Genomic DNA, 13,909 nt, shown 5'->3' with positions numbered 1-13,909 from the left:
CACCCCCCCAGGATAACCTTTTCCTGCTCCTATCCCGGCTCAGAATGTAATATGGACAGGTGTCTACATTGTTCAATAGTAAATCTGATCCTATGTACCGTGGGCAGGATATGTACCGTGGGCAGGATATGTACCGTGGGCAGGATATGTACCGTGGGCAGGATATGTACCGTGGGCAGGATATGTACCGTGGGTAGGATATGTACCGTGGGCAGGATCTGTACAGTGGGTGGGATATGTAACGTGGGCAGGATATGTACCGTGGGCAGGATATGTACCGTGGGTAGGATATGTAACGTGGGCAGGATATGTACCGTGGGTGGGATATGTAACGTGGGCAGGATATGTACCGTGGGCAGGATCTGTACAGTGGGCAGGATATGTTATTTTCCCGTGGGCAGGATATGTACAGTGAGTAGGATATGTACCGTGGGCGGGATATGTACCGTGGGTAGGATATGTACCATGGGCAGGATATGTACCGTGGGCGGGATATGTACCATGGGCGGGATATGTACCATGGGCGGGATATGTACCGTGGGTAGGATATGTACCGTGGGCAGGATATGTACCGTGGGCAGGATATGTACCGTGGGCAGGATATGTACCGTGGGTAGGATATGTACCGTGGGCAGGCTATGTACTGTGGGTAGGATATGTACAGTGGGTAGGATATGTACCGTGGGCAGGCTATGTACCGTGGGTAGGATATGTAATGTGGGTAGGATATGTACCGTGGGCGGGATATGTAACGTGGGCAGGATATGTACCGTGGGCAGGATATGTACCATAGGTGGGATATGTAACGTGGGTGGGATTTGTACCGTGGGCGGGATATGCACCGTGGGCGGGATATGCACCGTGGGCGGGATATGTACCGTGGGTAGGATATGTACCGTGGGCAGGATATGTACCGTGGGCAGGATATGTACCGTGGGCGGGATATGTATAGTGGGCAGGCTATGTACCATGGGCAGGCTATGTACCGTGGGTAGGATATGTACCGTGGGCAGGCTATGTACCGTGGGTAGGATATGTACCGTGGGCGGGATATGTACCGTGGGCAGGCAGGATATGAACTAGGGGTAGATGATAATATACATTGTATGTATTATATATATATATATAGAGAGAGGTGATAATATACATTGTGTGATTTATATAGATGATCATATACAGTTTATGACATATACAGATAAGTATACATATATATATATAGACGATAATATACATTGTATTATAAATATAGATGCTGAGTATACATTATATTATATATAGAGATAAGTATACATATATATAGAGATGATAATATACATTGAATTTTATATATAGAGAGGTAATAATATACATTGTGTGATTTATATAGATGATAATATACATTGCAATATATAGAGAGATGACAATATGTATTGTATTATATATATATATAGATGTTGAGTATACATTGTATTGTGTATATATATAGAGACAGGTAATAATATACATTGTGTGATTTATATAGATGATAATATACATTGTATCGGTTTGTCTCTTTCTCCCGGGCAGAGTTCCTCCATCCATCCATCCCGGCTCCCCCCGATCCCCGCACACACCCCCCGATCTCCGATCTCCCCCCCTCCCGCGGTGAAGCTGCGCTGCTCTGGGCCGGCAGGAGGGGGCGTCTTTGGGCTTATATAGCGTCTCGGGCGGTGATTGGCAGGCTCCCCGGGCTCCCCACGTGACGGCTCGGTGGGCCGGATGAAAAGCGGGCGCTGGGAGTGAGATCGCTCAGTGTAGTCATTCCCCTCCATCCCATCCGATGTGCGGAGAGCCTGAGGACCCCCCCGAGCTTTTCCACCCATTTGTCCCTCATTGCCTGCCAAGAATCATGGACTGTAGTTCTATGCCTTGTTCTCTGTCAGTGAGTAGACTTTTCTCTTTATTATCCCCCCTTCCCCTATATTCCTACAGGAGGGACCCCCAGATGTAGGGTGAGGACCCCTCTACAGGTATCTGATGGGTGAGATTGTGATGGGTGACAGAGGGCAGCGGGCATAGGGGGGTGGGGGGTGGCGGTCCCCCATCGATGGAGCGGTGTAGGGATGGCGCCCGGTAGAATTGCAGAAAAATATATATTTTTTTGTTTTGGTGCAACCATCTGGATGCCGAGACGGCGCTGAGCTCGCCATGGACGTCCCTGAAAGTGGTGACATCGCTGAGCTCGCCATGGACGCCCTGTGAATACACCATGAACGCCCTGGAAGCGGTGACAGCGCTGAGCTCGCCATGGGCACCATTGGAAGCGGTGACGGTGCTGAGCTCACCCTAGAAGCGCAGAGGGCACCGAGCTCACCCTAGAAGCGGTGAGGGCACCGAGCTCACCCTAGAAGCGGTGACGGCACTGAGCTCACCTTAGAAGCGGTGACGGCACTGAGCTCACCCTAGAAGCGGTGACGGCACTGAGCTCACCCTAGAAGCGGTGACGGCACTGAGCTCACCCTAGAAGCGGTGACGGCACTGAGCTCGCCCTAGAAGCGGTGACGGCACTGAGCTCACCCTAGAAGCGGTGACGGCACTGAGCTCGCCCTAGAAGCGGTGACGGCACTGAGCTCGCCCTAGAAGCGGTGACGGCACCGAGCTCACCCTACAAGCGGTGACGGCACTGAGCTCACCCTAGAAGCGGCACTGAGCTCACCCTAGAAACAGTGACGACACTGAGCTCACCCTAGAAGCGGTGACGGCACCGAGCTCACCCTAGAAGCGGTGATGGCACCGAGCTCACCCTAGAAGCGGTGACGGCACCGAGCTCACCCTAGAAGCGGTGACGGCACCGAGCTCACCCTAGAAGCGGTGACGACACTGAGCTCACCCTAGAAGCGGTGACGGCACCGAGCTCACCCTAGAAGCGGTGACGGCACTGAGCTCACCCTAGAAGCGGTGACGGCACCGAGCTCACCCTACAAGCGGTGACGGCACTGAGCTCACCCTAGAAGCGGCACTGAGCTCACCCTAGAAACAGTGACGACACTGAGCTCACCCTAGAAGCGGTGACGGCACCGAGCTCACCCTAGAAGCGGTGGCGGCACCGAGCTCACCCTACAAGCGGTGACGGCACTGAGCTCACCCTAGAAGCGGTGACGGCACTGAGCTCGTCCCGGCTGTTTATTCTGCAGGCAGAGATAATTGTGCAGATAGCCCAGAGACAGCACACAGATTAGTCGGGATAGTGGCTATCTGATAATGAGCTATTTGCCAGTAAACAAGTTAGACCATGATAGTCCCCCCCCCCTCCTCCTCATCCCCCCCCACCCCCCCTGGGCACGCAGAGTAGATTGGGGCCGCTCTTGTCCTGTTGTTCCGTCTGTAGCCTCTTTGACTTTAGCTCTTATTTTTAACCCCCCCCATGAGCCTCCTACTTATTTGCATGTATTGTGTTCTGCATCCCAGAGACACCATGATTCGTGGTAACCGAATGCTGATGGTCATTTTATTATGCCAAGTCCTGCTAGGAGGCACTAGCCATGCCAGTCTGATTCCTGAGACCGGGAAGAAGAAAGTGGCCGAGATTCAGGGCCAAGCGGGCGGAAGGAGATCTGCCCAGAGCCATGAGCTCTTGCGGGACTTCGAGGCGACGCTGCTGCAGATGTTTGGCCTCCGCAAGCGGCCGCAGCCCAGCAAGGAGGTGGTGGTGCCCGACTACATGCGGGACTTGTACCGGCTCCAGTCAGCTGAGGAGGAAGACGAATTGCAGGAGATCAGCTTGGAATACCCCGAGAGACCCACCAGCCGTGCCAACACAGTGAGGAGCTTCCACCATGAAGGTAAGTGCTCCGAGAACCTTGTGTTGTGCCTGCAGAAGGGGTGGGAAGGAGGGTCAGGCGTGGGTTCGGCTTCCCCCCCAAAAAAATAAAAATGTTTTAGAACTTGTCCGGAATGCCGCAGCCCCCCTGTTTGTGTTGTGAATGGTGATTTCAGCCCTAGCGGGGGGTCTCCTCTGGGTCAGAGAAGATTCATTGTGGTGGACTTTTATCTTATGACTTTATAAACCCAAAGCTCTCCGTAAACAAGACACTCATCGTCTACGTTGTGAGATTCCTTTGCCACCACAGAGAACCCTTTAATCATTTAGCATCATTATGTTGGAAAGTAATGACCCCCTCCAGGTACCTCCACCTCCTGTATACACCTAGTGTATAAAAGTCTTTGAGCTTTGTGCCTTGACTTCAGTCTGTCTGTTGGGGAATAATATCCGTGGAGCTCTTACCTATTCTCATGTAATGCCCGGTAACACCTTCCATTGTCTTGTGTTTGTGCAGAACCGTTCAACAACTAACTGACCATCCCCCTTAATTTCCATCATGTACTTTGCAGAGTCGTGTTAATGTCCCCCGACCCCCCCCCCACCCCCCTGTACATTAGGCATGTAGCAACTGCTTAATTCCTGACCTGGATATAGGTATGCGAGCCTGCGATCCCTCATAGACTCGCCCAGCTGCTCGCTCCCTTCTTATCACTGTATATGTTGAATTATCGGCTGTTGGTAATGCGGGAATCCACTCCTATCTTGCAAAGGTTGCCAGCAGCCCAATGTTAACCATGTAAAAGCTTCTCAATGTGAGAAAATAACCATCAGGGATAGGACCACCTGCAGTGGGCAGGTTGGCACCTATCTTCCTAGTCTGAAGACATATCGAGGTGTAGACCCAAGTTCTTTTTAGTTGGTTAAGATGCATCTTGTTGAATTCCAGCCCGCAATTATGTAAATGTGTAGACCCAAGTTCTTCTGGTTAATTGATCATATGCATCTTGTCGAATTCCAGCCCGCAGATATGTAAATGTGTAGACCTAAGTTATTTTGGTTAATTGATCATATGCATCTTGTTTAATTCCAGTCTAAAGCTATATCAAGGCGTAGACCCAAGTTATTTTTAGTTGGTTGCCATGCATCTTGTTTAATACCAGTCTGAAGATATAGCAAGACGTAGACCCAAGTTCTTCTGGTTAATTGATCATATGTATCTTGTTGAACTCCAGTCTAAAGATATATCGAGGTGTAGACCCAAGTTCCTTTTAGTTGGTTGACATGCATCTAGTTGAACTCCACTCTGAAGATATATCGAGGTGTAGACCCAAGTTAGTTTTAGTTGGTTGTCATGCATCTTGTTGAATTCCAGCCCATAGATATGTAAATGTATAGACCTAAGTTCTTCTGGTTAATTGATCATATGTATCTTGTTGAATTCCAGCCCATAGATATGTAAATGTATAGACCTAAGTTCTTCTGGTTAATTGATCATATGTATCTTGTTGAACTCCAGTCTGAAGATATATCGAGGTGTAGACCCAAGTTTTTTTTTAGTTGGTTGACATGCATCTAGTTGAACTCCAGTCTGAAGATATATCGAGGTGTAGACCCAAGTTCTTTTTAGTTGGTTGACATGCATCTAGTTGAACTCCAGTCTGAAGATATATCGAGGTTTAGACCCAAGTTCTATTTAGTTGGTTGACATGCATCTTGTTGAAACCCAGTTTTAAGATATATCAAGACGTAGACCCAAGTTCTTTTTAGTTGGCTGCGATGCATTTTGTTGAATTCCAGCCCGCAGATATGTAAATGTGTAGACCCAAGTTCTTCTGGTTAATTGGTCGTATGTATCTTGTTGAAACTCCAGCCTTGGAAGGACTAGAAGCTTCAGCATGGTCTGACAGCTTGAGTTTTAAGTTCCTCAGTTGCTAGGGGCTTCGTAAAACTTTAAAACCTGCTAAAGTGATATTGAATGCACATGAGCCCCAGAAACAGGTTTCTAAACTTTGTTTCTACCCTACGGTGGTATTGTACAGACAGATTTGTCATTTAAAGTCGTGTGTGTGTGTGTGTGTGTGTGTGTGTGTGTGTGTTTAATGAAACTGAAAATCTAACTGAAGATCTAGGTGACCTTGAAGATCTTTTCCAAAAAGTTGTCCCATTTGATAGGTAAGGAGCGATAAGCAGATAGTATCTGGTTTTGTTGTATTTTTGTGGTCTTAAATGTATTCTGGAATGGTAACAGCTTAGTACGGGGCTACACGTCCAATGCTTGGAACATGCTTGCTCCTGTAGTTCTATCACAGGTGGGTTAGTTGATGTTTGCGATTGCCCTAAGCGTGTTCTGGAACATGGAAGTTAGCCATTGGTCCGCTTTTCCAACAATCACGTGATGCATGCACCTAGTCAGTATGTTATTATGGATTTATTTTTTTATTTATTATATTTTATTTTTTATTATTTAAACTTTGTTACATTACAGAAGCAAATGTTTGTTTGTTTTTTTTGGCTTAAAAAAACAAACAGACCTATGATTGTCCCGTTTGAACTTGCTTTGAAAACCCCTTTATGTTACACGCGGTGCATAGGTTAGTTTTTTAGCTTGTATAAACTGCGTTATGTGCTCCCGTCTCATCAAAGGCAAAAAGAAGGCGCACCTCCCTGTTTTTTCCACTCGCTTTAATACTTAAAGTACACTCGGTGTATTTAACGCCACAACCGTGTGTTTGTAAGATTTGTTCAATGAAGCCTTGTAATCCGATCCAAATGTTTCCTTGCGGATGTTTTTTTCCCAAGGTAAATCTGACTTATTAATCCACGGCATCTTTGCAGTACTGGAATTTTGCTTCCCCCCCCCCCCCCTTCTGTAATATGATCAACAAGGCATGCTCTATGCTTTAAAAAAATTGCTGGATCTCCCGAGCAATACACTTCAGATTCAGAAAGAAACTTTGTATGTGATCTCGCCTGCCAAGCGATTTATGTAGACGGCGCTTTGCAAATTTTGGATCACAAGTGGCTGAACGGTTGAACTTGTTAAAGAGTTCGCAGGGTTTGCATAAGCAGCAGCATTTTTTAGGAGCGAGGACATCTTTAGATCTCTTCAAAAAGTTGAGGAATGGTAGTCCCTTTATCTTGCCATGTTGTATACTTTTGCATAATTATCAAATATTTAAGAGTGAGGAACTCTTTATAAGTCTCCAAAATTTGAGGAACGGTAGTTCCTTTATCTTGTATAAGTAGCAAATAGTGAGGAACTCTTTATAAGTCTCCAAAAAGTTGAGGAATGGTAGTCCCTTTATCTTGCCATGTTGTTATTTTTTTGCATCAGTAGCAGAATTTTAAGAGTGAGGACATCTTTAGATCTGTTCAAAAAGTTGAGGAACGTTTAGCCCCTTTATCTTGTCATATTTTTATACTTTTGCATAAGTAGCAGAATTCTAAGAGTGAGAAACTCTTTCGAACCGTTCAAAAAGTTGACGAACTGTAGGCCATTTCTCTTGCCATGTTTTATTCTTTTGCATAAGTAGCAGAATTTTAATAGCAACATCTTTAGAACTCTTCAAAAAGTTGAGGAAGGATAGTCTCTTTATCTTTCCATGTTGTATTCTTTTGCATAAGTGGCAGCATTTTTGAGGACGTCTTTAGATCTGTTCAAAAAGTTGAAGAACGGTAGTTCCTTTATCTTGTCATATGGTATACTTTTGCATAAGTGGGACTCTTTATATGTCTTGAAAAGTTGAGGAATGGTAGCTCCTTTATCTTGTCATATTTTTATACTTTTGCATAAGTAGCAGAATTTTAAGAGTGAGAAACTCTTTCGAACTGTTCAAAAAGTTGAGGAACTGTAGGCCATTTCTCTTGCCATGTTGCATTCATTTGCAGAATTTTATGAGCGACATCTCTATAACTCTTCAAAAAGTTGAGAATGGATTAGTTTCTTTATCTTTCCATGTTGTATTCTTTTGCATAAGAGGCAGCATTATTGAGGACATCTTTAGATCTGTTCAAAAAGTTGAAGAACGGTAGTCCCTTTTATATTGTCATATTGTATACTTTTGCGTAAGTAGCAAAATTTTAAGAACGAGGAACTCTTTAGATCATTGCAAAAAGTTGAGAAGCGCTTAGTCGCTTTATCTCGCTATGTTTTTATAATTTTGCATTAGTAGCAGCATTTTTGAGGACATCTTTAGGTCTGTTCAAAAAGTTGAAAAACAGCAGTCCCTTTATCTTGTCATATTGAATACTTTTGCATAAGTAGCAACATTTTAAGAGTGAGGGACTCTTTATACCTCTTCAAAAAGTTGAGGAATGTTTAGTCCCTTTTATCTTTCCATGTTGTATTATTTTACATTAGTAGCAGCATTTTTGAGGACGTCTTTAGATCTGTTCAAAAAGTTGAACGGTAGTCCCTTTATCTTGTCATATTGTATGCTTTTGCATAAGTGGGACTCTTTATATGTCTTCAAAAAGTTGAGGAATGGTAGCTCCTTTATCTTGTCATATTTTTATACTTTTGCATAAGTAGCAGAATTTTAAGAGTGAGAAACTCTTTCGAACTGTTCAAAAAGTTGAGGAACTGTAGGCCATTTCTCTTGCCATGTTGCATTCATTTGCATAAGTAGCAGAATTTTATGAGCGACATCTCTAGAACTCTTCAAAAAGTTGAGGAAGGATAGTCTCTTTATCTTTCCATGTTGTATTCTTTTGCATAAGTAGCAGCATTTTTGAGGACATCTTTAGATCTGTTCAAAAAGTTGAAGAACGGTAGTCCCTTTTATCTTGTCATATTGTATACTTTTGCATAAGTAGCAAAATTTTAAGAATGAGGAACTCTTTAGATCTTTGCAAAAAGTTGAGGAACGCTTAGTTGCTTTATCTTGCCATGTTTTTATTATTTTGCATTAGTAGCAGCATTTTTGAGGACATCTTTAGATCTGTTCAAAAAGTTGAGGAACGTTTAGTCCTTTTATCTTGGCATATTGTATGCTTTTGCATAAGTAGCAACATTTTAAGAGTGAGGAACTCTTTAGATCTTTGCAAAAAAGCTGAGGAACGTTTAGTCCTTTTATCTTGCCATGTTTTTATACTTTTGCATTAGTAGCAGAATTTTAAGAGTGAGAGACTCTTTATATCTCTTCAGAAAGAAGAGGAACGGTAGTCCCTTTATCTTTCCATGTTTTATTCTTTTGCATATGTAGCAGCATTTTTGAGGACATCTTTAGATCTGTTCAAAAAGTTGAGGAACGTTTATTCACTTTATCTTGCCATGTTATCTACTTTTGCATTAATAGCAGCATTTTAAGAGTGAGGACATCTTAAGATCTGTTCAAAAAGTTGAGGAACTGTAGGCCCTTTATCTTGTCATATTGTATACCTTTGCATAAGTAGCAGAATTTTAAGAGCGACATCTTTTGATCTGTTCAAAAAGTTGAGGAATTCTCACAGATCTTTTCTGTTTAATATGTTTTCTACTGTTTGTGTATTTGAAAACGTAATAAAAAGTTAAGGGGGGGAAATAAAAAATAAATAAAAAGTTGAACCGTAGTCCCTTTATCTTGTCACATTGTATACTTTTGCATATGTATCAGACAATGAAGGAACTCTTTAGATCTTTTCAAAAAGTTGAGGAACGTTTAGTTTCTTTATCTTGCCATGTTGTATTGTTTTGCATAAGTAGCAGCATTTTTCAGAGTGAGGAACTCTTTAGATCTGCTCAGAAAGTTGAGGAAGGTTTTGGTCTCTTTATCTTGTCACGTTGTATTCTTTGTTAGAATAGTAGAGGCGTTTTTTTGTGTGAAGAAGACTTTGTCTACATCTGTTTAAACCACGCTGAGTCAAATATTAATTTTTCCTCTTCTTTCTTTGTTAGAACATTTGGAGAGCATTCCAGGCACGACAGGAAACCCAAGTGTTCGTTTTCTCTTCAATCTCACCAGCATTCCAGAGAACGAGGTGATATCGTCAGCTGAGCTCAGACTGTATAGAGAACAGATAGACCACGGACCTACGTGGGAGGAGGGATTCCATAGGATAAATATATTTGAAGTCATGAAACCTTTTACGGGGAATGGACAGATGATCACTAGGCTACTGGACACCAGGCTCATCCACCACAACGTAACGCGGTGGGAAAGTTTTGACGTAAGCCCCGCCATTGCGCGATGGACCCAAGAAAAGGGCATAAACCACGGGCTTGCGGTGGAGGTGGTCCACCTCAACCAGACTAAAAATTTTCAGGGGAAGCACGTTCGGATTAGCCGTTCTTTATTACCTCAAGAGAACTCAGACTGGTCTCAAGTAAGGCCGCTTTTAATCTCCTTTAGCCACGACGGCAGGGGGCATGCACTGACCAGGAGGTCAAAACGAAGTCCCAAGCCGCAGAGAGCCCGTAAAAAAAATAAAAATTGTCGTAGGCACACGTTGTACGTGGATTTCAGCGACGTTGGCTGGAACGATTGGATTGTGGCACCCCCTGGATATCAAGCCTTTTATTGCCATGGCGATTGCCCGTTTCCATTGGCTGACCACTTAAACTCAACCAATCATGCCATTGTACAGACTCTGGTGAACTCCGTCAACTCCAGCATCCCCAAAGCTTGCTGCGTACCGACAGAACTGAGCGCCATTTCCATGCTGTACTTGGACGAGTACGACAAAGTGGTCCTTAAAAACTATCAGGAGATGGTGGTAGAGGGTTGTGGGTGCCGCTAAAAAAAAACTAAAACAAAAAACAATAAAAGAACAAAGGCAGACTGCTCGTTATCTGCTGAACTCCTTTGAAAACGAACCATCATCTTGACCTTATTTATGTCTTTTATGTGCAAATTATTTTTTTTTTTTGACCATATGATCATATATTTTGCAAAATATATTTATAACAACATATTAAAAGGAAAAAAAATAAAATAAGTCATTATTTTCAAAAAATAAAATAAAAAATTATTTTGTACAGTTGTTTATAAAATGTACAGTTAGGAAAATGTTGGGGATAGAACGTTTTTTTTTTTTTTTATATACAAAATGAGCTTTTTCTAGTGTTAATATTTATTGGCAATATGACTTAAACACCTTTTTCCTAAATGAATGTAAATTAGGGTAAAGCATATTGCTGTTTGGAAGTCACAGTGGGAATCCCAACAGCCTCTGGGGTAAACTGTGTTTTTTTGTTTTTGTTTTTCTTCTTTTTATTTCTTTTTTTATTCCAGTTTGTGTGAAAAGAGTCTAGGAAGTACCTGAGTTCAATTTGTTATGCTAATGATAAGCACAGCCACTGCCCTTCCCTCTTGCAGTACATTGTTGGTTCCAAGTTATTATTATATTTTATTTTTTTTAAGACTGGGCTGTTGGGTAAATTTTTTTTTTTAAATGTTATTTTTCAAAAAAATGAAACCATTCCACTTTAAAAAAAAAAAAAACATAGACAACTACTGTACTTTTATCTGGCATAACCCTTCATCTGTATTGACATTTCTGCCGGGAAAAAAAATCCTATTTTTTATTAATGATAAGTAAAAAAAAATCTATAATATTTGGTAATATTTTTTAAATAAACATATTTATTTTTTCTCTTGACATTGAAACAATCTGTCGTTTTAACCTTGTGCGTCACCATGTCCAAATATCCCCAGGAGACTATTGTAAAGCTTGGTTTTTAATTATTGAAACTCTCCAATGCTTAGGAGGAGGTGGGGGGGAGGGGGGGTTATGGAGTGAGTCGTTTAGAGGGGGGGGGGAGGCTTAGTTAAAACCAATAAAAACTTGAACAGTGGAAAGATTGGCAAGACTTCACTTCCTGGAGAGTGCAGGTGGAGAGACCAGATCAGGGCCTCGGGGTAATGCATCGAGACTCCATGCTGCTTTTGTCTTGTAACTGCCTTCAAAAAGGGCCTTTTTAATTGTACAGAGCTTAAATAAATTGTTTAAAAGAGAGTGAACTTAGTTTCCCCTTAGGACAAATTTGTTTTGTGACGTTTGATTTACAAAAAAAAAAAGGAGACAAAAAAAGAAAGAATCTGCCAGTGCAATACTGTTTTGCTTGCTACACGGCTCCAGGAATTGTACAACCAAACCACTAAATATAAATGAAATATAAATGAAATGTTGTAGAGATTTTTTTTATTAAAAACCTTCTTTGATAAATGTAAAAACGTTTTAAGAAGCAGATAAAAAAATATATTTAAAATTAGACGGTACGGGAGGGGGGAGAAGAGTCAACTCCAACACTCTTGACTTTGTGGCCATGTAAACCCATAAAAAAAAAGTACCACCAGGTGATAAAGTGTGGTCTAACATAGAATGAGTTTTCTAGGGGAGGTGAAGGGTTGACTCCAACACTCTTCTTAGCCATGTAAACCCTTAAAGTACCACCAGATGTTTTTGAACTTTTTTATCCTTTAATGTCATCATAGAACAACAGTCTGCTCTGCAAGTGATATGGGTTACAATATCTAATTTTCTAGGCGAGGGAAAGGGTTGACTCCAACACTCTTGACTTCCTGGCCATGGAAACTCAAAAACAAAAGTGGTGACTAACATAGAACAACAAGGGATATTGGTTCAAATATGTAAATTTCTAGGGGTTGGTTAAAAAAAAAGTACCACTAGGTGATGTTTGGAACTTTTTTATCCTAATGTGGCAGTTAACATACAACAGTCTTCTCTCCAACATCATATTGGTTTAAATATCTAGTTTTCTAGTGGAGGGGAAGAGTTGACTCCAACACTCTAGACTTCCTGGCCATGTAAACCCATAAAAAAAGTACCACTAGGTGATGTTTTTGAACTTTTATATCCTAAAATTGCATTCTTTGATAACTGTAAAAGGTTTAAGGAGCAGATTTTTTTTAATTAGATGATGAAGGGGGGGGGGGTGAGTTAATCTCAACACTCTTGACTTCCTGGCCATGTAAACCCATAAAAAAGTACCACCAGTGATACGGGATAAAATATCACATTTTTTTTAGGGGAGAGGAAAAGTTGTCTTCAACACTCTTGATTTCCTAGCCACGTAAACCCATGAAAAAGTACCGCCAGGTTATATTTTTTTTACTTTTTTTATCCTAAAGTGTGGCCTAACATAGAACGAGTTTTCTCTCCAACATTATATTGGTTCAAATATCTAGTTTTCTAGGGGAGGTGAAGAGTTGACTCCAGCACTCTTTACTTCTTAGCCATGTAAACCCTTAAAAAAGTACAACCAGATGTTTTTGAACGTTTTCTATCCTTAAATGTTGTCATAGAACAACAGTCTGCTCTGCAAGTGATATGGGTTACAATATCTAATTTTCTAGGAGAGGGAAAGGGTTGACTCCAACACTCTTGACTTCCTGGACATGGAAACTCAAAAACAAAAGTGGTGGCTAACATAGAACAACAAGGGATATTGGTTCAAATATGTACATTTCTAGGGGAGGGGAAGAGTTGGCTCCAACACTCTTGACTTCCTAACCATGGAAACTCAAAAACAAAAGTGGTGGCTAAAGCCTCGTACACATGATGCTGGAGTCAACTCTTCCCCTCCCCTAGAAATGTACATATTTGAACCAATATCCCTTGTTGTTCTATGTTAGGCCTCGTACACACGATAGGTTAACCAGAGGACAACGGTCTGAAGGACCGTTGTCATAGGTTAACCGATGAAGCTGACTGATGGTCCGTCACGCCTACACACCATAGGTTAAATAACCGATCGTGTCAGAACGCGGTGACGTAAAACACAACGACGCGCTGAAAAAAACGAAGTTCAATGCTTCCAAGCATGCGTTGACTTGATTCTGAGCATGCGTGGATTTTTAACCGATGGTTGTGCCTACTAACGATCGGTTTTGACCTATCGGTTAGGAATCCATAGGTGGGCCCCAATAACCTATGGGGCCCACACACGATCGGTTTTGACCAATGAAAATGGTCCTTCAGACCGTTGTCCTCTGGTTAACCTATCGTGTGTACGAGGCCTAACATAGAACAACAAGGGATATTTGTTCAAATATGTACATTTCTACGGGAGGGGAAGAGTTGACTCCAACACTCTTGACTTCCTGGCCATGTAAACCCATAAAAAAGTATCCACATAGTGATGTTTTTAACATTTTTCTTATCCTAAAGTGGCAGCTAACCTAGAAT

The 13,909-nt window shown here is 42.2% G+C and overlaps 1 protein-coding gene across 1 annotated transcript; it reads left to right on the top strand.

Moving 5' to 3' along the window:
• Positions 1–1,758: 1,758 nt before the first annotated feature.
• Positions 1,759–10,574, top strand: BMP4 (bone morphogenetic protein 4). Its single transcript, XM_040333931.1, has 3 exons — positions 1,759–1,900; positions 3,427–3,800; positions 9,657–10,574. The coding sequence occupies exons 2-3, from the start codon at positions 3,434–3,436 to the stop codon at positions 10,496–10,498; spliced, it is 1,209 nt and encodes a 402-aa protein (XP_040189865.1). The 5' UTR covers positions 1,759–1,900; positions 3,427–3,433; the 3' UTR covers positions 10,499–10,574.
• The last annotated feature ends 3,335 nt before the right edge of the window (positions 10,575–13,909 follow it).

The sequence above is a fragment of the Rana temporaria genome, chromosome 13 (assembly GCF_905171775.1).
Source record: "Rana temporaria chromosome 13, aRanTem1.1, whole genome shotgun sequence".
NCBI classification, from domain to species: domain Eukaryota; kingdom Metazoa; phylum Chordata; class Amphibia; order Anura; family Ranidae; genus Rana; species Rana temporaria.
This window is presented reverse-complemented; position numbering and strand designations above follow the sequence as displayed.

What these genes read in the sequence shown, in the direction of transcription:
- BMP4 (XM_040333931.1), top strand. Translation starts at nt 3,434, where the DNA reads ATGATTCGTGGTAACCGAATGCTGATGGTCATTTTATTATGCCAAGTC. An exon ending in GAGGAGCTTCCACCATGAAG is followed by an intron (nt 3,801 to 9,656) that starts GTAAGTGCTCCG and finishes TTTCTTTGTTAG; the next exon opens with AACATTTGGAGAGCATTCCA.